This window comes from Culex pipiens, chromosome 2 (genome assembly GCF_016801865.2).
Source record: "Culex pipiens pallens isolate TS chromosome 2, TS_CPP_V2, whole genome shotgun sequence".
NCBI lineage: Eukaryota > Metazoa > Arthropoda > Insecta > Diptera > Culicidae > Culex > Culex pipiens.
In genome coordinates, this window is record NC_068938.1 from 9,279,361 (window position 1) to 9,304,953 (window position 25,593).

Genomic DNA, 25,593 nt, shown 5'->3' on the forward strand with positions numbered 1-25,593 from the left:
AATACATTACGTTGCAAAAAAACACAAATATTTTTTTTATTTTGAATTTTTAAAAATTCTCAACTTTACGTTGCAAAAAAAAAACACAAATATTCATTTTTAAATTTTTAAATTCTAAAAATTCTCGATATAGACATTCAAAAAATAAATATTCAAAAATGTTAAATTTTCAAAAATTATTAAAATTAAAATTAGAATGTTCAAAATTTAAAGATTCCCAAGATATAAAGATTTGGAAAAAAATCAAAAGTACAAAAAAAACTGAATCTCAAAATTGAACAATTTAACTTTTTTTTTTATTTTAGAAATTTTTAAATTCCAAAATATAAAAAAAAAACTATGGATTTGAGAAATTTGAATAGGTACAGTTCGTTCTCGGTTATCCGTTTAAACTTTGCAAAAAAACACATATATATTTTTTTAATTTTGAAATTCTAAAAATTCTCATTAAGTATCCAAAAATGTTAAATTTTCAAAAATTATTAAAATTAAAATAAGAATGTTCAAAATTTAAAGATTCCCAAGATATAAAGATTTGGAAAAAAAATCAAAGGTACAAAAAAAACTGAATCTCAAAATTGAACAATTTATCTTTTTTTTTTAATTTTAGAAATTTTTAAATTCCAAAATATAAAAAAAAAACTGTGGATTTGAGAAATTTGAATAGGTACAGTTCGTTCTCGGTTATCTAATCTAATCTAACACAAACGCAGCCAGTCCGATGAAAGCATGCTGGAAAGTCTTGTGATTAGATAACGCCCCAAGCACTTTTCTTGTCATTATTAATAATTGCAGTACATCCGAGAACACCCGAAAATGTATTGCAAAAATTAAAGCGGCCAGCCCTACTACGTTGTGTTTACCGCAGAGAGGATACTGAGAACGGATCACATTTCACAGAATCTACAGGGGAGGAAGGATGCGTGGACATACCGTACCAAACGCTCCTGTTTACAGTTTCTTATGTGTTTTGTATTATGTGTTAAGTGTAAAATATAGTGTGGTTATATAATCAAATAAATATAATAATGCAATATAATGATCATTTAATAAAATCCCTTCACCTATATATAATAACCACGCACCCAAGCACACAAACAGCGGCACAAAAGAAATGAAAATGAGCATGCAAAAACAAGACAGCGCGTCCCCGTGGGCAGCACACTAATCGGTACAGTTCGTTCTCGGTTATCCGTTTAAACTTTGCAAAAAAACACATATATATTTTTTTAATTTTGAAATTCTAAAAATTCTCATTAAGTATTCAAAAATTATTAAAATTAAAATAAGAATGTTCAAAATTTAAAGATTCCCAAGATATAAAGATTTGGAAAAAAAATCAAAAATACAAAAAAAAAATCCACAATCTTAAAATTGAACAATTTAACTTTTTTTTAATTTTAGAAATTTTTAAATTCCAAAATATAAAAAAAAACTAAGGATTTGAGAAATTCTCGATTATCCGAAGTCCTCGCAAATATTTCACTCCAGATGGTCAAAATTTAAGAATTTAAGAATTTAAGAATTTAAGAATTTAAGAATTTAAGAATTTAGGAATTTAAGAATTTAAGAATTTAAAAATTTAAAAAATTAAGAATTTAGGAATTTGAGAATTTAAGAATTTAAGAATTTAAGAATTTGAGAATTTGAGAATTCAAGAATTTAAGAATTTAAGAATTTAAGAATTTAAGAATTTAAGAATTTAAGAATTTAAGAATTTAAGAATTTAAGAATTTATGAATTTAAGAATTTAAGAATTTAAGAATTTAAGAATTTAAGAATTTAAGAATTTAAGAATCTAAGAATTTAAGAATTAATGAATTAATGAATTTGAGAATTTAAGAATTTTAGAATTTCAAAATTTTTGAATTTGTAAGCATTTTATTTGGGAATGTAGGAATTTTCAGAATTTTAGTATTTTTGAATTATAGAATGTTGAGTTTCAGAGTTTTAGAATCTTGGATTAAATCTTTTATTTTCTTAATTTTTCAAATTATTTAATTCTTGAGTTATTTTTTTTATTTCAGACTTTTTTAAATTTGAGTTTTTTCCAGAGTTTTTTTTTGTAAAAAGGTCCAATGTTTAGGACATGTCTTGGAATTCTAGGTAACATGTCTTTGGTACAATTTTAGAAAACTATTTTTTTTTTTTATTGATTTTTCATAATTGCATTTATTGTAGTACTTGTAGAAAACACCACTGCTCTATCAACTAAACATTCAATAAATAATCACTAGAATAAAAGCGTCGAGTTCAGAGACACTGCGAACTCTACTCCGGTGCACCAGTCACGTACAAATACCCCCCTCCCGGCTGCGGAATTATCTCCGGATGCTGCTGCGTCGCCGGTCGCTTCTGGGGCCTCGCCCGCGGCTTCCTACTGGCGCCACTTCCACCAGCCTTCGGTTCCGGCCGCGGCGCAAACATCACCTTCAGATCCTTTGTCCTGCGCCAGTAAAAGGCAAAACTTCCCGGCTTGTCGTTGCCGAGGGCGGCCTGCCGTTTCACGTGCACGTTGTACAGCTTCTTGGGCGTCCACTCGGTTGCGGTTAGATCGAGGCGGCCACTCTCCTGCTGCTCGGCGCTAAAGTGCGACAGAATGTCGTCGTCGACCAGATTGCGGAGGGTTCGGTCGCGGGCAAACTTGCCACGCTTGTCGCTGATGGCCACGCTCAGCTCGACCTGATGGGCGCGGTAGATTACGTTGCTGGAAGTGGGGGAATGAAGTTGTTAGGCTGATGGTGTCTCGGTGGTCAATTTTTTTTCAACTTACCCGGAACCGATGCCAAATCCGAGCGTGTTGAGGAAGAATTGGCAGCACACGCTCTGATACTGGCCGCTGCTGTCGGTTAGTTTGTACGAGTACGTGTAACCCTTCCTGGCGGGACCTTCTTCCTTGGCCTTGGCCCGCCTGCGTTTGATCGAGTGCCGTTCGGTGTGCTCAAGCATAAACAGCCGCTGGTCGCAATAGCCCATGTCCCAGTACTGGCCGTTGATCTGTTCCTGCTGTTCGAGGCTGATTTTGTCCTTGCAGTTCCAGATGCAGTTACAGTCCAGCTGCATCACGGGGTGAGATTGACGCCGGCGTGCTTTGTTGCTGACTCGAGCGATGAAGCGCTTGGTTCGCTTGACCGGCGGGTAACCTTCCGGTAGGATTGCTGGAAGTGGTTCTGATGGTCGTTTGGGGCGCTTCTGCTTTGACGGAACTTTCTGGGCAGGTTCTTCCGGCGGTTCGGATAGCATCGTTGGCGGTTGATCGGAAGGACCTTGAGACTCGTAGTCGTGGCTTTCTTCGTACGAATCCGGACACGCGGCGTACTCCTCGTGGATAATTTCGATCTTGGGCTCTTCCGGATTGATCACGTTACCGGCCGTGTCGTGGTAGCTAGATTCGACGGAATAACCGTGCTCTTCGACCATGTTGGAGTACGATTCCGAGTAGTCGTCACGGTCGTCGTGTTCAGCATAGTGTGACTCATGCGAGGGCATCGAATGCATGTGTGCTCCGTAGTATGACGGTTCCTGCTTCACGACATGTATGTGATAGTTTTGAGGAACATCCAGGTGCGGCGGAATGCTTGTATAATGCTGCACCACAGCCGGCTTGTGCTCTATCTGATACGGATGATGAAGCGGTGCCACCGCTGAAGGATGATGGTACGGGTGTACCGGCCCAGGAGGACACTGCTCGTACTGCTGAACCATCGCTGAACCGTCTACATCAGGAACATGTTCAACTGAAGGCTCTTCTTCTTTGGGTTTAACCATCACCGGAATCGGTTTCCTGTCCGGAATTTCAAAATCATCCATTTCCACAAAGTGGACGTCCATCTCTCGCAGAACCGAACAGTAATAGCTTCCACTCCCGCCCTTCCGTCCAAACGCCTCCTGTCTCTGCTTGAATTCCGCGTGCATCATCTTGGCGTTAAGCTGCGTGGGCAAATACAACGCCGTCGCACTGTATTTGGACCCTTTGTGGTAGGTCCGCGGCGCATACGAGAGAATATCGTCCCAAACGGCATCGTGCAGCGTTCGATCCCGCTCGTACTTCCCCCTCTTGTCCTGCGTAATGTCCTTCATGTGCGTCCGATAGATCGTATTCCCACAACCCTGCCGAAACCCAATCGTGTTCAGGAAAAACGTACAGCAAACCGACAGCAACAAGCCCTCCGGGTTTGGCAGGCGAAACGAGTACGTGAACGCCTTCTTCACCTCCGCTCCACCGCCCAACGGATCAATCGGCGCCCGACGCCTCTTGACCTGACCCGGCTCCGAGTGCGCCTTTACAAACGCCTTTTGCTCCTTCAGGTCCATCGCCCAGTACTTTTCGTTTAGCACCTTCCGATGTTCCTCGGAGATCTTCTCCCCGCAGGAAAGATGACAGGCGCACTTTTCGTTGATGACCTGTCGACCCTGGCGGCGCCGTTCCCGGGCTGCTTGCCTGGCCGCCTCCCGCCGCGTTATCTGCACTCGCTTCTTGCGGGACTTCTTGGTCGGTTTGCCATCTGGATTTGCTGATGGACCGGGTTGGATGCTCGATGTCGGAGGAACGGGATTGATGATCGATATCGATTCCACTGTCAGGTTCTCTACGTGCTGTTGATGTTGCTGGTGTTCTAGATCAGGTTCCACTTTCAGTGTAGTCTTGTAGTCAGGAACGAAATCCAGCGATTGGCCAGACATCCTGGCCACTTATTTTTTAATCAAAATTTTATCAAATTGATTTTCAGACAGAACTTTTACGACCTTTTGTTGATGTTTACGACTGCAAGGGTTGTCATGGTACACGATAAAATCGGCTTGCTTTGATTTTAAGTAAAAGGTTAAGGACACAGATTCAATTAAACAGCACAGTTCCAACCAGGGATGGAATAATCGTGAAAAAATCAATTTCGCTTGCGAACTTTTTTCACCCGCGAAAGAGAGAGGAGGAAAATCACGCAAAAGAAAATCGCTCCCGAAATTCTCCCTGAAAATCAATCTGCTGATGATTTTTTGTGATTTTCCTTGTCAGCACAACTCAAAATTATTTTTTGTTTACACACATTGCCCATCTACAAAATGTTACAGGACAATTTCCGACGTGTAACATTATAGTTGCAAGTGTAGTAGTGAAAGAGATGTTCCGCCGAATAATCAAGATGATGATTTTTTTAGATTCTTTTTACCGATCTTTCGTGCGCGAGAGAGGAGAGCATGCTCCCTTCGGATTTTTTCTCTTGATGAACATCCAATGATTTTCTTTTGATGATGATTATTCCATCGCTGGTTCCAACAAATCTTCGAAATAAATCAAAATAATAATATTTAATATTTTAAAATGGGTACTAAAGCCCTATGTCAATTTTTATGTACAATGGTAAAAAACACGATTAAAAACAATTTCTGATAACTTTTTTTTTCATTTTAAAGCGGTGTATGCACTTCGGAAGAAATCGGTCAAGAAAAAATTCAAATGGGCAGCAGCGGCAGCGAAAGCAAGCCAGAGAGGGTGAAGAAAAGCCCCAAGAAAACGCTCCCTCTCCTTTGTTTTGCTGTTCGTAAAGCTGTTTCTTGACCCCTTTCCTTCCGATCTCCATACTAGCCTTAATGCAAAAAAAAATATTGGCACGACAACAATTTTTTGATGGATTAACTATGGTCCTCTTGGAACGAGCTGTCAAGTAGGAGCTTTTCTGTCAAGAAGGACCGAGAGGTTAATTTTTCAAAATTGATTTAAAAATCTATTTTAAACTCTTTGTGATCGTACAAAGGGTCATTGAACTCAGAAAAATAAGCTTTATCACTGTAAACAATAATATCAGCAATCTAAGCTTTATTTTAGGACCCAATTTCAGAATTAAATTAAAATTTTAGAATAAAAATTAATTATCAAATCCAAAAATTTAATTGAAAAAAAAAAAAACAAATTCAAAATGTAATCCAATTAAAGCATTCCTAAAAATCCGAAATACCTTTAAAAAAAATTTAAATCAGGAAACCAAAATTATAAAAAATTCAATAAGGCCGATGCAAATATTTAAAAAAGTTTTTGTCCCTCGGCCCTGGCCGAGGTCAAGGGGGGGGGGGGGGGCAAAAAAATAAAAAATATAAAAATTTAAATAACAAGCCATAGTCTTCACATTTAAATGAAAAAAGTGTTTTAAAATGCATTTTACACTAGTTCAGTTGTTTTGCAATCATTAGTTTTCAAAAAATCTAAGATCTAACAAAAACAAAAATTGTATCGAAAAAAAAAGATTTTGCATCGAAAATTTTCAAAAAATCTTAAGATTTTTTAATAAACCTAAACATGTTAAAAATGATTTTAAACGCAGGAGAATGTATTTTAATTTGATTTCAGTTGGTTGCACTTGAATTTTCATGGAAATTTTGAAGTTTATTGTAAAAATATTTTTTTTGCCCCCTGATTTTTCGGACCAGTTTTGAAGGGGGGGGTGACAAAAACTTTTAAAAATATTTGTACCAGCCTTAATAAAAAAAAATAGAGAATAAATTATTTTAGGGCCGTTGCAAATATTTTTCGAAGTTTATGTCAAAATTAGAGAATTCCAAAATTTACAAAATAACAAAAACAATTCATTAAACTGTTAAGTTCCTCATAAATATAAAATAGAATATTTAGATAATATAATTTTTAGTATAAAAAAATCGTAAGTTAATTAATTAATTCAAAAAATAAAACATGCAAAAATAAAAAAAAAATCAAAACTTAAGGTTCTAATAAAAAAAACTTTAATCTGAAATTCTAAAATACTGAAATTCTAGAGTTTTTTTTATTAGGTCCTATAAACATATGAAAGACAAAAACTTATAGGACCTTTAAAAAAAAAACTTTGAATTCTAAAAATTCTTAAATATTAAAATTCTTTTTTTTTATATAAAACAGAATATATAAATTCTTTAACTAAAAAAAAATGTTGGAGACCACATTTTTTATTTAAAAATTTATGAAAAAACAAGTTTTATGAACTGAAAACAATTAGAAATGCATTATCCTGCGTTAACACTCAAACCCCTATGGTTTGACACCAACTGTTGTCAAACGAACGGAGTATAACTTGTTTAGCAATATTTACTTTTTGTTTTTTTTCCTATGTAGAGTAACGCAAAAAAAACTCAAGTTTTTTATGTCAATGCTCAAATTCGTTTTAAATCTCATGATTGCAGAACAACTCTGGTGTTTTTTTTATAAAAAAGGTCCAATAATCAAAATTTTGATTTTTTCCTTTTTTGTGTTTTTGAATACCCTTGGTTTAAGGCGGTTTTAAAAACACTCAAAAAGCAATTAAACGCGGCTTGTAATTTAATTTTTTATACATTTATTTTTTAATGTTTTGTCGAGAGGGAGTCTGTGTTCGGTGTTGAGCGACATAAACTTCAAGAAATATTTGCAACGGCATAAACTGGGTCCTAAAATGAAGTTTGAATTTGTTATATTGTTGCTCATAACGATAATGCTTATTTTTCTGAGTACAATGACCCATTGATCGACGGCAAAAGAATGAAAATGGATTTTAAATTGAATTCTAAAAAATATCTTAACGGTCCTTCTTGACAGAAAAGGTCCTATTGTTGCTCATAACGATAATGCTTATTTTTCTGAGTACAATGACCCATTGATCGACGGCAAAAGATTGAAAATGGATTTTAAATTGAATTCTAAAAAATATCTTAACGGTCCTTCTTGACAGAAAAGGTCCTACTTGACAGCTCGTTCCAAGGGGACCATAGTTGATCCATCGAAAAAATGTTGTCTTGTCAATTTTTTTTGGCATTAAGGCCGTTACAAATATTTTTGAAATTTGATGTCCCCCCCCCCTTTTCTTTTAAATTGGCCTGAAAAATCAGGGAGCAACAAAAAATTTTCCTAAAAAATTCCAAAATAGAAGTCTAATCAACTGAAAACAACCTAAAATGCATTTTCTGCATTGATAATCATATGGAACCATCCATAAACCACGTGGACACTTTAGGGGGGGGGGGGTATGGCGATTGTCCACGCTCCATACAAAAAAGTTTTTTTTGTATGGACAATTGTCCACGAGTCCACGAGGTTTGGTTGAGATTTCCAAAAAAGTGTCCACGTGGTTTGTGGATGGTCCCTATTTAGCATGTTTGTTAATATCAATTTTGAATCCTTTGCGGTCGTACAGAGGGTCAATGTACTAAAAAACAAGCTTTATCGTTGTGAACAAAACAATAAGTTTAATTTTAGAACCCAATTATGGAATTTAAGAATTTACTAAGGAAATTAAGATTTTTATTAAGATTTTCGAACTTATTAATTTATGGGTTTAAGAAATTATAAATTTATGAATTGGCTACTAAAACCTTATGTAAATTTTTATGTACAAGATTAAAAACCATTTCCGATCACTTCTTTTCATTTTAACGCAAAAAAATATTGACCAGACAACATTTTTTGATGGATCAACTATGGTCCCCTTGGAACGAACTGTCAAGTAGGACCTTTTCTGTCAAGAAGGGCCGTGAAGTATTTTTTTCAAAATTGAATTGAAAATCCATTTTAAATCCTTTGCGGTCGCTTAAAGGGTCATTGTACTCAGAAAAATAAGCTCTATTGCTGTAGTCAATAATACATATCAGCAATCTAAGCTTCATTTTAGGACCCAATTGAGGTATTAAACTGTAGCAAATATGCTCTTTAATGTAGAGAGGGCGTTTTTGAGGCTTTTTTTCATCCTTTACAAATTAATCTGTGTTTTTTTTTTTCAATCGAAGCAAGTCGAATTTAGCGTGTAATACAAAAATGACAGTTTTCTGAATATGTAAACATAAACAGTTCAAGCTAAAAAGTTCGAAAATTGCAATCAAGAATTTTCTAAAACAATCAGTTTTAATGTAGGGCATAACGATTCCACAATGTCTACTCACCTGGATTTCCTAAGAGATTACTCAACCGCTCAAATTCCATACGAAGATCACCGCGAACCTGCAGCCAGCGAATCCGTCGCTGTTCCAGCGATCCTCCCTAATCCCGATGTACCGAACCCAGCTGTTCCCGCGGTCAAAAGGCGCCGTCGCCAGAACAAACCCCGCCGTGACGGGCCTCCATCGCAGGTTATTAAACGTAAAGAGGCCCGCGAGAAACGCATCCAGAAACGCGGTGTCGTGGAGGAAAAGTGCCGAAACTGTTACTTTGGCTGTCCGGCGAAAATATCCGACGAGCAGCGGCAGGTGCTTAATGCGGCGTATTGGGCCATGAAGTACAGCGAGCAGCGGGAGTACGTGAAGGCGCATACGGTCCAGGGGAAGGTGAAGCGGCGGAGGGTGAAGGGCGATCCGTTGGGGGACGAACCGGCCGATTTGAAGCGGGCGTTTACGTACAAGTTTTATTTGGCGGACGGGGGTGGGGAATTGGCCGCGGTTTGCTGTGCGTTCTTCCTGGGGACGTTGGGGTATAAGAATAAGAGCAGCACTTTGATTTATCGGGCTCACTTGCCGCAAAAGAAGGTTGACCGTAGTGGGAAGCGCGAACGGCCGTTGTTTGATGCGATTTGGGAGGATATTTTGTCGTACGCGCCGCGAACCTACCATAAAGGGGCAAAGTACGGGCCGACGGCGCTTTATTTGCCGACGCAGTTGACGGTCAAGATTATGCACGCCGATTTTAAGATTAAACAGGAGAGAAAGGGAGGCAAAGCATGCAGTTACGGGTTCTACTACCAGGTTCTGAACGAGATGGATGTTCATTTCGTGGAGATGGATGATTTCGAGCTGCCGGAGCGACCGTGTCCGTTGTCGTCGGCTCCGCCGGTACAACCCACAGAAGCAGAGGTTGTCAGCGAGGTGAGGGAGCTGTATCAGCCACCACCAACTCTGCCGTACTATCCAGTGGAGTACAAACCAATTGTGGAGCCTTTTCCGAGTGCGCCGTATCAAATGGACTACAATTTCGTACCGGTCAAGCAGGAGCCTCAACCGGAAGTCGTTGACTACTCAGATGAAGAGCAGGACGGCGATTATCCGGAGGAATACCTCGAACAGTACTCTCATTCAAGTGGCCATGAAGAAAGCGAAGGGATTTTGGAGGAGCCAAAGGTAGAAATTATCCACGAGGAATATTTGGGACCGTATCCTCAGGAAACTCAACCTAGTCAGTTGATCAACGTCGCAGAGCCGACAAAGGAGCCAGTGAAGCGAAAAAATGTCAAACGACCCGCAGAACCCGTAGTTCAAGCGCTACCCGAGGGTTATCCTCCCGTAAAGTACCCGAAAAGGTTCATCCAGCGGGTCAGCAACAAAATTAAACGCCGCCAATCTCACCCCGTGATGCAAACCGACTGCAAGTGCATGTTCAACTGCAACGCGAAGCTAACCCAGGAGCGACGCCAGCGCATTAACGAGGAGTACTGGTCCGCGGGATTCTGCGACCAGCGGATGTTTGTCCTGGCGCACACCGAGCGGCACTCGGTCAAGCGGAGGCGCACCAAAAGCGAGGAAAAACGAAAGGATTGCACCTATTCGTACCGGCTGATGGACAGCTCTGGCCAGTATCACCAGGTCTGCGCCCACTTCTTCCTCAACACCATCGGGTACGAGGCCAAGAGCAGCTCCATCATCTACCGCGCCCACCAGCTCGAGCTCGGCGAGGCCATCTACGACAGGCGGGGCCGGGGACGGGAGCAGACGGCGCGGGAGATCGAACTGCGCGAGTCCGTCGACAGCGACCTGCTGTCGTACTTTGCGCCGGAACACGTCGAGAGTGGCGGGGCGTTGGATCTGTCCGCGACGGATTTGAGCAGGAAGAAGATGCATATTGAATACCTGCGGCGGCAGGCCGAGCTGGGCGTTGCCAAGCCGGCCAGTTTGTCGTATTACTACCAGCGGGTGAAAGAGTTGAAGATTGTGTTTGCGCCCAAGCCGGAACCGAAGCCGAGGAAGCGACCGAAGGCGGAGTATTTCCCGGGTTGATGGTGTAACTGTTGATTAATGTATAATAATTTATAACAAAGCTGCAATAAAACTAGTAAGTCGTCAACTTTTGCCTAATTAATGTATATTAAAAGAAAATCTACAATTTTTAACACAAACTAGGCTCGTTCCGCCTTCTGATCCAGTTCGCGCTCCTTTGCCGAACCCTCGTACATTGCTTGCTGTTGCATTAAATGCTGCAGCATGTCCGCTTCCCGCTGCTGCTTTGACCAGTTATATCTGAAAAATTAAACTCATTTAAAACTAAGTCTTGAAGTCACATTAAATTTAATAAAATACCGGCACGGAAACCAATAGCACAGCGTCGTGCCCACGAACGTCCCGAACCCAATGTGGGTGGACATCTGCGGCCGAGACGTCTTCATAAAGGCCAGAAAGCCGACCGCCATGCCCAAGCTGATGCCGTACAGGAAGCTGTTCCGAAAGCAGGGCATCTGGCTCAGGTCGCGCCCAAACAGGGTCAACGACTAAAAAGAAACATAATTGTTTTAAATTTCTCTCAAAATCAACGCAGTCCTCAGTAACTCACCCGTGCCGGTGGCGAATCCGCCTGGAGGGCGTCGAAATCAACCTTCTTTTTGTCCGTCATCGTGCTCGGGGATTGTGCAACTTTGTGTAACGGGGAGCCGCGATGTAAACACCAGCTGATTGTGTTGTGACAGCTGTGTTAACGGGATTGTTTGTATTTGTGTTGTGTGGGTGAGCCCCGCTGCAAAAAAGATGACAGTCATCTTACAGATTTTCTGGAATGACACGCGTACAGACTTTTCCTCCGCCAAAGTTGGCGCATCGCATTTCCCGCACTCTTCATTTCACAAAGCCACAAACAGCACGATTTGACCGCCTACTGTGGTTGTGAATGGAGTGGAAAAAGTGTTGATCTCGCGGAAGTTTGGAAGTTTCTGGTGTCGAACCGTGTCCAGCCCGTGCGTGACAGTGAAAACCGGTGAAAAGTGCTCGCCGGAAGGCGGTGACGTTGAAGTGAAATCGGGAATTCGTTGTGCAAAAAGTTATTTTTCTTGGTGCGAGAAAAAAAAATATTTTGCTTGAAGGTTAGGTGTGACAATCTGAAAAAAATCGGCTTGGGACCGTGCAAAACATGTGAAAAAGTGGCGTAAAACGCGTGGTTCGCGATTCCAGCTTTGTTTTGCGGTGAGTACGTTTCATCATTCAATCAAATTCAAACAAAAATCGAATTTTCCACCCAAAATTCAACCTTTGCGTGAAGCGACGATTCCATTTAGGGAAGGGTGGAATGAAAGAGAGCGAGGGGGTGGCAGGCAAATGAGTGAGAGGCATTCACCACTGCTGCTTTGGATTTTTTCGCTTTCAAGCGCTCGCGCCATTTTGTTTTTTCTCGTTCGTTCGTCGGTCGCGCTCGCGGTGGGCGCGCAAGAAAGATCTTTCGCTCGCACCTCACTCACCAGCACATGCAACAACAACAAAAACAACAACAGCGCACCAACACCACCACCACGGCGGCGTTTCGTGTGCTTTGCAGGTGTGGGACTTTGTTTTGGGATTCTACGCGGAGTCACCTGTGAGTTGTACAATTTTTTGTAAAAATTGAAAATTGTATAAAAGTTGCTTAAGTTTTAGTCTACTGCAACGCCAATCAACATTCTTTTTATATACAATCTTCAATATCAAAGCAAAAAAAAAAAAAATAGTAAAAATTAAAATGTTCCTTTGAAAACAAAAGATGTTGCAAATATTTTCGGAAGTTTATGTCCCTCGACTCTGACTAAAATCAAAAAAATAAATTGAAATATTTACATAACAGGCTATTTAAATGAAATAAAAGAAAAGGTTGTAAAACGCATTATAAACTAGTACCAGCAGTTATAAAGTTTTTTTTCTAAAAGCTTTCAAATTGTCTGTATTTAAAGTACCTTTTAAAATAAAATCTCTAGAGTTGTTTTACAATCATTAATCAAAAAATCTATGTATTGACGAAATTTGACAAAAATATAAATATTTTAACGAGCTACGCTTCATACAAAATTACTTTTTTTTAGTCTGAATTGAGTGTTTACGTGGTTTATGCTATTTCCATTAAAAATGTTAAGTTTTTGAAAAAAAAAACACGTTGTCCCCAAGGGGCTGGAAACTCTAATATTACTTAGGAATACTGAGTATATTAACGATATTCCAGTATACTTGTTAGTATACTAACCGAAAAGCAATAAACTGTTAGTATTTTAAGATACTCTCAGTATATTGGTAAGCATACTGGCGATATGTAAAGGAAATAATAAGTATACTAACATATATTTTGATATACTGATTAACATAATAATTATAGCTCTAAGAGTTTCCAACCCCTTGGTTGTCCCTTGATTTTCTGGCCGATTTGAATAAGACTTGAAAAATATTAGCAACGGCTTAAATCGATTGTAAACTGTTAACTCAACATTCAGAAAGGATTTTTTTTCCATTTGGAAAAAAATAGAAGCAGAATTACCACGAATTATTTAACCATGATTTCACTATTTTTTTAAAAACCTAATTTTTCGGTTTTTGAGTATTAAAAAGCAACTATGGAGCAATGAACCAACAAAGACAAAAATATTTAGCAATACATATTGTCAATTTTATGATAAAAAAAAAAACATTTTCGAAGCATGCAACCGCGGTCAAACTATTTTTCTAACGTCGCATTTAAATGTAAAATCCGGTTTAGAATCAAGAAGTACTTGAGCCATTCTCTACGAAATCGGCCGATTTCGCACATTTTTATTTTCTTTTTTTTTATTTTGCTCAAACTGTGACCGAAGGAGTCATGTTGGGTTCATCCATAAAAGTCTCCATACAATTTTAATAAATTTTGAAGAATTTCCTGATCGGTTTAGTGTCTTCAGCAAAGTTGCAGGTGATAAGGACTATTAAGAAAAAATGATATTGCCGTTTTTATTAATTTTTTTTACACAAAAACTATTTTCAAAACAATTGTTTGAAAAAAGTATGGAAAAAAATTGCCGCTAAGTCATGATATTCTAAAAAAGATAGCTTAAAATATTTTTTTTACTTCAGTTTTGCCTTCCTCACCTTACTGAGGAAGGCTATGTAAAATCTGCAACATGGAGTTAAACTTTATGTGAAGTTGCTGTTACGTTTTCCATGGCACATCGAAAAGTTTAACTCCATGTTGGACGCACACACTCTCACTTTTAATTTCTCGATAAAATCACTCTACAAATGTAGAGTTTTTTTAATAGGTCCTAAAAACATATGGAACACAATAGCTTATATCACCATTTCAAAAAAATCTGGAAATGAACTTCTTAATATGACCTCAGACCTCAGACCCACCTTCACGTTCACATATCCACTCAGAATCAAATTCTGAGCAAATCTCTCTCTCAACACTGGCTGAACCGATTTGGACCGTTTTGGTCTCATACGATTCGTTTCGGGGTCCCATAAGTCCCAATCCCTAAAGTTATGATTTAAAAAAAGATTTAGACTAAAGGCCAGAAGATTGTAAAAACAGGTATTGAAAAGACCTCTCTAACAAGATCTAACAACTCTAGCAAAAGTTATAAGCACCACTTTAACCCTTTACTGCCAAATTTTTTTTCGGTTTGTTTATTTCTTTTTTTTTGTATTTTAATTTGCATTTATCGTGTTTAGTTTATGTTTGTCTTGTTTGTCTTGTTTGTTTTTTTTTTTGTATTTTAATTTGCATTCATCTTGTTTAGTTTATGTTTGTTTCTGCCTTACTCTACTACCTCCTGTCATTAACTTTCGCCTATCTAGTTTTTTTCATGTTTTTACATTCACTTTCGCAATTTTTGCTAGTTTTTTTTTTCAGATTTTGTACTATAGAGCGATATTATTATTATTCAAATTGAAAAAAATGTTAGAGACATAGTCTGGAACACTACAAAAACTATTGCATTATTTCATCAAAATATGCTTGAAAAAATGTTGGTATTAAATGTTAGTATAAGGCTGGTACAAATTCTATTTAAGGCCGATGCAAATATTTAAAAAAGTTTTTATCCCTCGGCCCTGGCCGAGGTCAAGGGGGGGGGGGGGGGGGGGGGGCCAAAAAAACAAAAAAAAAAAAAATTTAAATAACAAGCCATAATCTTCACATTCAAATGAAAAAAGTGTTTTAAAATGCATTTTACACTAGTTCAGTTGTTTTGCAATCATTACTGCCGTTCTACGCATAATTGTCCCATGTTCAAAAAAGTGCAACTGAGAAAAACGCGACTGAAATTTTTCGACCGATTTCGGTGTTTCTACGCATAATTGTCCCGTGGATTCCTATTCGCCCTATGTGTCCCTAATCACCCCAGTTAGCAAGTTATCACCCTTATTTTTGATTCTCCTGCTACACTACAGGTAAACAAGACATAATGCTTCGTAAAACTAAAGATTCCGTGTAAGAAAATACTTGGTGGGACAATTATGCGTAGAAATACAACGATGGGACAAACAGACTTGGTGTTGTTTTTAATGAGTTTCCGAACAAAGTACCAGATTTTACGTGTTTTTCTTAAAGTACACATCAGACTAAACTTAAAAATGTCATAAAGTCAAAATCGTCCAAAACTGACATGGGACAATTATGCTTAGAACGGCAGATTAGTTTTCAAAAAATCTAAGATCTGACAAAAACAAAAATTGTATCGAAAAAAAAGATTTTGCATCGAAAAATTTTCAAAAAATCTTAAGATTTTTTAATAAACCCAAACATGCTCAAAATGATTTTAAACGCAGGAGAATGTATTTTAATTTGATTTCAGCTGGAAATTTTGAAGTTTATTGTAAAAATATTTTTTTTGCCCCCTGATTTTTCGGGCCAATTTTAAAGGGGAGGGGGGGGGGGGTGACAAAAACTTTTAAAAATATTTGTACTAGTCTAATGTTAATCCGAAAAATCAGGGTGCAAAAAAAAATTTTTTTTTTTCAATTAACTTCCAAATTTCAATGGAAATTTAGGTGCAATCAACTGAAATCAATTTAAAATGCATTTTCCTGCGTTTACAATCAATTTTAACATATTGGGATTGATTTAAAAATCTTTTGAGTTTTTGAAAATTTTCGATGCTTAAGTTGAACACCAAAGATTCACTAAAACTCTAGATTTTCGAATAACTCACACATGCCAAAATTGATTCTGAACGTAGATAAAAAAAAAATAAATTTCCAAGATAATTTCAGTTGGTTGCCATTGCAAATTTAAACTTTTGAGAAAATATTGGTTATGCCCCGTGTTACAAGTACAGTTATTGCGTGGTAAAATAATGCGCCCTAACCTAATAAACCATTAAGAAGTGTTAATATAAGATTTATAGTCCAGTCAATTTAGATCATTTTAATCAATTTTATTTTTTGTGTGCGAAAAACAGCGTTTTATGATACGATATTTAATGTTTCGAAAGAGGAAAAGTCAATTCGACTAACCTTGAGCTAATATAACTAGTTCAAATTATCATCGAAATTTTACAATTTTTTTTTTACTAGTTTCCACCATTGACTTAAACCTTGCTACTAAAACCCCATGACGTCACCGTGCTCGCGCACCAACACCAACGCCACCACGTTCCACTGCTCACCTTCCGGGATAGGAAATTTCATCATCCCTCCCATCATCGCATCGCAGCCAGCGTTGAACCACCATCAGCCAGCCAACTTCGGGTCGGTCGGTCAGTCTTCATCCGGTTGTTGGAAAAGTGAGTCTTGCCAAAGTGAAGTTTCTTTCCGATTGTGCGTTTTTTTTTCTCTCCTCTTCTCTCGGTCCACTTTTTCGGGACTGCCCCTTTGAGGCCAATTTTCAGTGCTTTTCCGTGGGTGAAAGTGCGTTTTTCTTGGTGAAAAGTGTTCCCGGGTGTGGTGGTCAGAGGTCTTCGGGGTTTTCCCGGCGGAAAAGTCCAGGTGAGTGGCTGAAAATTGGGCAAGATCCGCGGGGGGACGCACTCCGGAGTGTGTGTGTCAAATTGGGCCTCAAAATTGGTCCGGTTTTCCCCGTTTGGTGGTCATTTTGAACTCGTGAGGGGGCGTGACAAGTGGTAAAAAGTGAAATTGGGTAAAGTGAGACAGGTTTTGATAAGAATTCGAGACCTTTTTTAGAAATTGGTGCAATTCTATTTGCTAACTTATTTTTCTTCACCACCAAAGTCTCTTTCTCGCCCAGTCTCTCTCTCTCTCTCGGCAACATGGCACCAATACAAGCGCAAGTTCGTGCCTGGCGGCCGCTGAGCGGAGTGAGAGAGAGATTGTGTGTGTGAGTGCGATGGTGGGTAATATTTATAAATAAATATACGTGTGGGGTTTGATGGGTTGTGTGGCGACCGCGCACACACAAACACATTCTCACTCTCAGCTGGCCGCGATTAAACCGTACTCTGGCCGAGCAAAAGGGGGAGCAGTTGGTGGTGCATAGGGTGGTTCTGTTTAACCGAGTTCGATTCAATTTTGTATTGTGCAGATTCGATTATCCGTAGTCTTGAAACTTTGTATGGGACTTCGGATAATCGAATCACGACCAATTTTTTTTTCTACCTCATTTTAGTCAAATTTGAATGGCCCGCAAAATTAAAAAAATGCATTTTTTTTTCAATATTTCTCGGATTAGTTTTCAAAAAGCCGTAACCAGGACGGCGCGGATCGCGCGGATCTGGCGCGGATTTGCTGGCTAATTTTGCTCAGGCGCGGATTTCGCGCGGATAGCAATTTTGATAAACAAAATAATTGAGAACGATAGAATTTCTTTCAAATTACAAAGGAAAATATTATTACGAATAAAAAAAATTCAATCTTTTTCGTTGAGTGCAAAAACATCAATTTCTAAGAAGTTGTTAATGAAGAAAATTTTCTTCTAAAAATTATTGATTGTTTTTTTTCTTCGAAACTTTGAAATAATCTTCAAGGAGCAATTTTGTTTAATGTATTGAGATTTGTTATATAAATTTAACATAACATTATAACTCATTATTTTTTAAACATCTGCTTAACAATTCAAAAAAATACCAATTTTATTAAAATCAAAATAACAAAATTCGAAAAAATTACAGAATTTTAAAAATTTGAAGCTATGAAACTTTGTAGATTTTCTAAAAAATTTTAAATATAAAAATTTTTTTTTTTTAATTTTCGATTTATTGAAAAAAAAAATTTGCCACTCTGATTCAGGTAGAATTGATTCTACTCCCAATTATCACAACATGACGAAATCCACTTAGAAATCTGCTAAAATCTCCGTTTAAAAGCGAAATGTAATGTTAAAATTAAAAAAAAACAAGAAATCTGGAATTCAACAATTTGAAATTTCAGAATTTACATATTCAAATAATAAAAAAAAAATAGAATTCATAATTCGAAATTGTCAAAACATTACAGACTCAAAAAAAACGTAAAAAAAACGAATTATTAAATTGAAAAATTACGAAAATATTACCATTGATTTTTTTGTTAATTTTTTTTTTTTTAGAAAGTTTTTAAGTTATCAAATTATAAAATTTTTAAATTATTTGATTATTAAATTATTGAATTATTAAATGATTACATTATTAAATTATTAAATTATTAAATTATGAAATTTTTAAATTAATAAATTATAAAATTATTAAATTATTAAATTATTAAATTATTAAATTATTAAATTATTAAATTATTAAATTATTAAATTATTAAATTATTAAATTATTAAATTATTAAATTATTAAATTATTTAATTATTAAATTATTAAATTATTAAATTATTAAATTATTAAATTATTAAATTATTAAATTATTAAATAATTTAATTATTAAATTATTAAATTATTAAATTATTAAATTATTAAATTATTAAATTATTTGATTATTTAATTATTTAATTATTTAATTATTAAATTATTTAATTATTAAATCATTAAATTTTCAAATTATTATATTATTTTTTGCCATTTTCTTAGTTCGGATCATTTTCGGAGTCATATTTAAGATTAGAGAAATTTAGAGAAGAAAATAATAGAAATTTCGTGTTTCGATTTTCCAGAGTAAAGTTTTGGCGAGAATTATCAAGTACTAAATCCCTAGATTTTATAATTTGGTGATTTATTTTATGGTTTTAATTTTTTTTAAATCTTCGAATTTAATTTTTTTTCTGAATTTGTTTTTAAAGCAACGATATTTAAAGTGTTGTAAAAAAAAATGCTAATATTGTTTCAGAAATGGCAAAAAAGGTTCCATTTGGTACAGGTGGGATATGAATCCACAACTGATACTGACGGTACTGATCCAAATGCCTTCTGTATTATTCTTTTTTCGTTTAAAATTGCATTCATCATGTTACTCTCTTCTATGTTTGTCGCGGTTTTTTTTTATATGGCGCGGATTTCGCGCGGATTGGGTTTTGGGGTCGGCGCGGATCTGGCGCGGATTTTTTCTCGACTTTTCCGTAACAACCCTGCGTAAGAGCCATTGTTAAACAAAGTCCTTTTTGCATCGGTATTCGACATACTTACGAAAAACCAAAATCAAAAATGTTCATCTACACGTCCTTCAAGTGCCTCAAATAAATGAAATTCAAACATCATTTTGGAGAAAAACGAAAATTAGTGTCAGATGCCACGGTGGCTCTTACGGCTTTCACGCCAAGGCCTTCGGATAATCGAGTTTGGATTCAGATTCAGATTTAATCTTCGCAACCCAATTCGAGTGGTAAATCTCCCATAAGTAAGGCTACCAACTCTTGCTGAGCAAAAATCCGTACACTTTGACGATATGACACCATGGTACAGCTGAGAACGTAGCCCAGTCACCGAATGTTGTTCGTTAACTGGGCTGAACCAAAAATAACGAGGGGAATTACAAATATAAAACCGTATCGTTTTTACAGCTAACAAATTTCACAAAAAGCTATCAGAGTGCTTATGACTTGCACGTTTAAAAGTATTCATAAAATAAATCGTGATTTGAATCAAATCATTATGGTCTTTATTTTTTTTATGTAAAACTTTTAAAATTTTACGAAATGTCAAGTTTGCTTTTACGAATGATATCGTTCTCAGTGTTTTCACGAACACTTTTCCAGAGTTTTTTTATTGAAAAGGTAAAAAAACATGTGTAACATGTGAAACACAACCGTTTTTTAGGACCTTTAAACAAAACTCTAGATTTTTTAATTCAAATGTTCAAAGGTTTTCACAAGTTTTAGAAAGCTTTTGGATCTTTTGAATAAATATATTTAGTAAGGAATGTCTAAAAGAACAATTCTAGAGTGTTTTTTTAAAGGTCCTATTATTAAAGGTTAAATTAAAATGTCTAATAAACAAAAGCTTTGACCTACAAAAACAAATAGTTTGAACTAACAACATCCAAATTAACATTTTTTAACAGTCCAAAATCGATTATCCGATTATCCGCATTTTTGGGATCATATTAATTTGAGCTCAACGACCCAAAACAAGACAAAGGATTTTTTTTTCTTGATTCGATTATTGGAAGTGAAATTTTTCCGAGGACACCGAATATTCGAGTCTGGACTGTACAGTAAGCTTTACTGCCGTTCTAAGCATGATTATCGCATATTCAAAGAGTTGAAACAGAGAAAAAAATCGATTTAATTTTGTACTCCTGTCTGCTGTGTTTCTGTCGCATAACTGTCCCAGCTGTCAATTCCTTGGGTGAGGCCGTAAAAGGCCGTAAGAGCCACCGCGACCTCCGACACTAATTTTAGTTTGTCTCCAAATTGAAACAAAATTTCATTTATTTTTAATATAGGGCACTTAAAGGACGTGTAGATGAACTATCTCAAGTATTATCGAAATTGGGCTATCGTAAGAAGGTCGAAAACCGATGCAAAAAGGGCTTTCTTTACCAATGGCTCTTATGTCTTTTTGAAAACTAATCCGAGAATTTGTCCTTTTAGTCTCTTTTTGCCCCAGTTTATTACACTTATCTATAATCCTCGCGGTATAATAGTGGAAAACAAGACTACTATTACAAACTACTAAACCAAACAAACTCGATTTCAAAAAAGTTTTCACATGATTTATGGATGGTCCCCAGCATTCTGTTTAGAACAAAACAATGTTCTACAAAGCATTCCATTGGTACTGGGAGGCAATTAATCAAAATAGCTCTGCGGAGGCCTATCGGCAAATACCGTCCCTGCACTTCAACGAATCATCTCTGCAGTTAACTTTACGCAGTACGCCTGGCCGCTTTAACGTGTGTAATGATTCAATGCATTATAATGCAATGGCGCACCAATAATATGTATAAATCACATAAAGAAGGCTAAGTTGATGTGCATCGTTAAGAAGCTGCAATCAAACGTCTAAGTGTCGATATGCCAGCATACTTTTTCACTGGATAGGAATTACAGCAAGCTTTGTACAAGAGAATATAGACGCATTGAAGACTGAATAATTACAATACCTTAGCTTTCATCCCTGTTGATTTTGGAGTTATTGTGATTCGTTTACACGTTTTAACCCTCTACTGCCCAATTGGGTACTAAAGCCCTAAGTCAATTTTTATGTACAACGGTAAAAAACACGATTAAAAACCATTTCTGATCACTTTTTTCATTTTAAAGCAAATTTTTTTTTTTGACAAGACAACATTTTTTCGATGGATCAACTATGGTCCCCTCGGAACGAACTGTCAAGTAGGAGCTTTCCTGTCAAGAAGGATCGCGAGGTTAATTTTTCAATATTGATTTAAAAATCCATTTTAAACTCTTTGTGGTCGTACAAAGGGTCATTGTACTCAGAAAAAATAAGCTATATCGCTGGAAACAATAATATCAGCAATCTAAGCTTCATTTTAGGACCCAATTAAAAAAAATCCCATTTTGAGCAACTTCTGTTCTACGAGAAACATTACTTCTCTTGTTTTATGTTTTTTTGTTTCATTTTTATTATTTATAATTGCATTTATCTTGTTAAACTTATGTTGTTTTATGGTATCAGGCTAATTTTACCACCTCCTATCAATACCTTTTGTCTATATAGTTTTTTCATGTTTTTACAGCCATTTTTCGTGGCTTTTTTCACATTTTTTTTTAACTATAGAATGATACCATTATCATTCAAATTGTTACAAATTGCGTAGAGGCACAGTATGGGACAATACAAAAATTTCTGCATAAAGTATAGGAAATATTAGTAAAAAACACTGCCAAAGTTGAAAAATTGAAAGAGATCTTCGTTCCGATGCTTTTTAATTATCAAAAATTGGTTCAAAATGGATTTTTATTGAATTTTTAGATCGAAATTCGTCTAGAGCTAACTCTGCGGCTAACTTAACGTAGTATGCCTGGCCAGTTAAATGTACCGATTCGCTTAGATTTGATTAGATAGAGCACTAATAGCATGGTGACATGGTTTGTAGATCCTAAACCACCCTATCCCAACTGTGTGTGTGTGTGTGTGTGTGTGTGTGTGTGTGTGTGTGTGTGTGTGTGTGTGTGTGTGTTTGCGTGCACTCCGTGATATCACCCCCTCGATTACTTCGCACTGTTGGTCCCGTTGCAGAGATATTGAGTGAGAGAGAGAGAGCACGACTCGCTCCCTCTCTTTTTCTCGATTCAAGAGAAAGAGAGCAATATTGAAAAATGTAAACGTAAATAAAAAGTATAGCAAAATAGGACCTGTCTCATAACTTTGTGGAGTTGGGTCGAGTTGGTTGGTCGGTCGGTCGGTCGGTTTGAAAAATTAGGTCTACCGTGAGGACGTGGCTTGGTTGGAGGACACACAGAGCAGTGCAGTGCAGGATTCCCAGTTTGTGTACTGTTCGAGTTCAGGTACAGTAGATTCTTGGGTGCGTGATAAGTTGGAGGAGGTTTTTGTGCAACGTTTGAAAATTGGTAGTGTCGTTTGGAGATTCCTCTGTAAAGGGTGTTGAATAAGGTTGTTCCGTTCTACGGTGTCGGCGGGGGTTGGACGGGGCGGTTAGTGGGGGAGAGCGGGGTGCAAGCAGCAGTGGGGGGAATTGCGATTCAGAGAAAACATTCGGCTTGTGAGGAATACAGGGAGTACATGTAAATTTTCAAGCCTGTTTGAGCTATTTTTAAGATGGCACCAATACCGGAACGAACTTTACAGGGTTGTCCGTCGGTGTTGGTTGGCCACATCCCACCAATACGGGCAAACCGGTTGATGGTATTGGTGGCTGATAGCTGTACGGTTCAATGTTTTACTACGTCAGTATCCGTGTCTACCGTGTCTTCATTCACAGAGCTTCCTCTATACGACGACGATGTTCAAGTCCGATGTGCGATGTGTACGTTTTTCCTTCGACAAGTCTCTGAGTCTGAGAGTGTGAGGCCAGGAAAAAATCTTCACTTTTTCCTCAGCAGTGGCGAGTGCGAGATACGCGCAACAAAGCCGATCGGAAAAGTGGAAATTTTCGCGACCATTTCGGTTGCAACTGGTTCCAAAAAGTGATCTAAAGCTGACTAGTGCAGTGGCAAGTCCGTTTCGAGTGACACTCTGTGGTATTTCTTTGGTGAAGATTAGGTCTGAGCAAAACTTGAAACTTTGTAGTGCTGAAAATCTGCATGCGTGGTAATCGCGTTGTGAGAAAAGATCTGAGCAAATTTTACGAACAATATTTGTCGTGACTTGAATTTGGAATCGTCTCCAGTCATGTGAATACAGGTTGGTACACGAAAATCCAGAACCGTCCGTGTCAGTTCCCCCCACTCCCTGTGCGACGTGACGCAGTGGCCGCGAGGCTTGCGTCTGGTGCCAGTCCGAAAAAGTGTTGTCCGAAAAAAGTGGATAAAAAAGTCGAAAAATCAGTTGGGTGGGGCGTCATTTGACTAAATTTGGCCCAACAGTTATTGGTTCTTCTCTTGTGAAACAAGTTTTAGCCGTTTTCTTTAGACATGTAATCGAATTAACCCTCGTCCTCATTCGTGGCACACGTGAAGGGTGATAATTTCTTGGTTTAACAGCAGCTCGAAATTCCTGCAGTGCAAAATGGTTGCGTGTTGAAAAAAAACTTTATACCCAGCTCAGCATGACTTGATTATGAATACCAATCTATACGGTTCGATCAAGCTGCTCCGATTTTGCTTCCTGTAATTACTTTCATTGAACTTTTACATTTTTTTCTTCATCGCACAACGCACTCCTCTTCTTTTTACCCCCTTCCCCCTCTAGGTGTGCTTTTCATTCCCATACCCCGTTGTTGCCGTGCACCACCTTGATGAAAAATCAGAATACCGGCCAGGCACCATCACCGTCGACGTCGAGGCAAGATACTTTCTCTTTTGCACCCGCCAAAGACCCCATCGCTGCTGCCTGCCTGCCCCCCTTCCTGTCCAAGCCCAGCAGCCAACATTCCCAAAAAGCGCGTTGATTAAGGTTCACCCAATGTCGCGTTTTTTGCGCGTTTTTTTCTGCACTCCGAAATCGTTTGCAAACGTTCTCTTCTTGGGATATTATGTCACCACATCAGGCCGCAGCAGCAGCAGCAACAGCAACACCACATGCACGACACGGAGGAATGAAGGTATGGCACCGACGACGATGACGACGATCCTCGGTGTTGGCCGTCGCCAGTCAGTGCCGCGAGAGAGTGAGTTGATTCGTTCATTCCAGTCACAACCAAAACCAGCTCGCGAGCACTTTTTCAAATGCGACGAGACGACCAGATCACACGGCATTGAATGTGCGCGGTACGTGTAATTGGGAATAATTTCAAGCTCACAGCCGCCAGAGCCATATGACTTGCGGCGAATCTTCGCCAGAGTGACGTCCGTCGATGATGCGTACGATACGTAATGTTTTCACTGTGGCTTGGTCGGCGAAATGACTCGAAAAAGTTTTCGAAAAGTCAATACAGCCACTGAAAAGAGCAAAGAAGATAATTTGCCAATACCCGTCGTCGTCGTCGTCGTCCAAGGAGGTACAGTCACACGAGCAAGCAAGCGAACGAGCGCGAGCACTTTGCGTTTTGAACGACGATGGCACGAATACAGTCTCACACGCCCGAGCGAGTTGCCACCAAGACGAATGCGAAACACGAAGAGCGCGCGCGAGACTACTACGAAGCTTGTAGGAGACTACATTGCTGACTGTTCTGCTGCTCAACAACATACGCGTTGGGAACGACGATGAAGGCAGCAGAAAAGAGCGCATATCGCGTCGAAACAGCAGCATAGCAGAACATACTGGCCAGTCAGGCAGTGCATATCATTGCGATGATGGTGTACTACGCACACGAGCGCTCCATGTTTCACCTTAAACACGCACACAACGATGACGGTGTTGGCCTCGCTTCGGCGAAAGAAACACGGACGGAGGATGCCGAGTTTCTGAGTTCGGATGGAGCAAATGTTGGATGGAGTCGCTTTGAAACGTTCTAATCATTCCGGAACCGTTTTTGGAAGTGGTCAACGTCACACAAATGACATATCGAATATAACTAAACAATTCAACAAGATGCAAGAAACACAGATGGAGCATGCCGAGATTCAGAGTTCAGCTGGAACAAATGTTGCATGGAGTCGTTTTGAAACGTTCTAATCAATCCAGAACAGCTTGGAAAAAGTGGTCAACGTCTCATCGAATATAACTAAACAATTCATCATGAAAGATAAACTGACGATGCAAAGTTACTCTGAGAAGATGCAAGAAGCACAAATGAAAATGCAGGAGAAAATGTTGGTCAGAACAGCTT

At 38.0% G+C, this 25,593-nt stretch overlaps 3 protein-coding genes across 10 annotated transcripts in view; 1 reads left to right on the forward strand and 2 right to left on the reverse strand.

The window, feature by feature from the left end:
• Positions 1 to 2,129: 2,129 nt before the first annotated feature.
• LOC120412672 (uncharacterized) lies at positions 2,130 to 4,788 on the reverse strand. Its single transcript, XM_039573237.2, has 2 exons — positions 2,774 to 4,788; positions 2,130 to 2,707 (listed from the first exon to the last, which is right to left on the reverse strand). The coding sequence occupies exons 1-2, from the start codon at positions 4,681 to 4,683 to the stop codon at positions 2,272 to 2,274; spliced, it is 2,346 nt and encodes a 781-aa protein (XP_039429171.1). The 5' UTR covers positions 4,684 to 4,788; the 3' UTR covers positions 2,130 to 2,271.
• A 6,213-nt stretch (positions 4,789 to 11,001) lies between these two features.
• Positions 11,002 to 11,661, reverse strand: LOC120412679 (cytochrome c oxidase assembly protein COX20, mitochondrial). The gene is made up of 3 exons (XM_039573254.2): positions 11,489 to 11,661; positions 11,239 to 11,426; positions 11,002 to 11,178 (listed from the first exon to the last, which is right to left on the reverse strand). Exons 1-3 carry the CDS (start codon positions 11,546 to 11,548, stop codon positions 11,058 to 11,060), a joined length of 369 nt encoding a protein of 122 aa, XP_039429188.1. The 5' UTR covers positions 11,549 to 11,661; the 3' UTR covers positions 11,002 to 11,057.
• A 139-nt stretch (positions 11,662 to 11,800) lies between these two features.
• The window catches only part of LOC120412678 (paired amphipathic helix protein Sin3a), a 31,038-nt gene continuing 17,245 nt past the window's right edge, over positions 11,801 to 25,593 (forward strand). For 2 of the 8 annotated variants that reach the window (XM_039573246.2, XM_052708304.1), the window contains exon 1: positions 16,662 to 16,848. The gene's annotated coding sequence lies outside the window, so the exon portion shown is untranslated. Of the gene's footprint in view, positions 12,112 to 16,658; positions 16,849 to 22,569; positions 22,726 to 23,254; positions 23,565 to 25,593 lie in introns of those variants that run through there. The other 6 variants (XM_039573245.2, XM_052708305.1, XM_052708306.1 and 3 more) reach the window with 6 other exon arrangements.

What these genes read in the sequence shown, in the direction of transcription:
- LOC120412672 (XM_039573237.2), bottom strand. Translation starts at nt 4,683, where the DNA reads ATGTCTGGCCAATCGCTGGATTTCGTTCCTGACTACAAGACTACACTG. An exon ending in GGATTTGGCATCGGTTCCGG is followed by an intron (nt 2,708 to 2,773) that starts GTAAGTTGAAAA and finishes CCCCACTTCCAG; the next exon opens with CAACGTAATCTACCGCGCCC.
- LOC120412679 (XM_039573254.2), bottom strand. Translation starts at nt 11,548, where the DNA reads ATGACGGACAAAAAGAAGGTTGATTTCGACGCCCTCCAGGCGGATTCG. An exon ending in CGGATTCGCCACCGGCACGG is followed by an intron (nt 11,427 to 11,488) that starts GTGAGTTACTGA and finishes GTTTCTTTTTAG; the next exon opens with TCGTTGACCCTGTTTGGGCG. An exon ending in TGCTATTGGTTTCCGTGCCG is followed by an intron (nt 11,179 to 11,238) that starts GTATTTTATTAA and finishes TTAATTTTTCAG; the next exon opens with ATATAACTGGTCAAAGCAGC.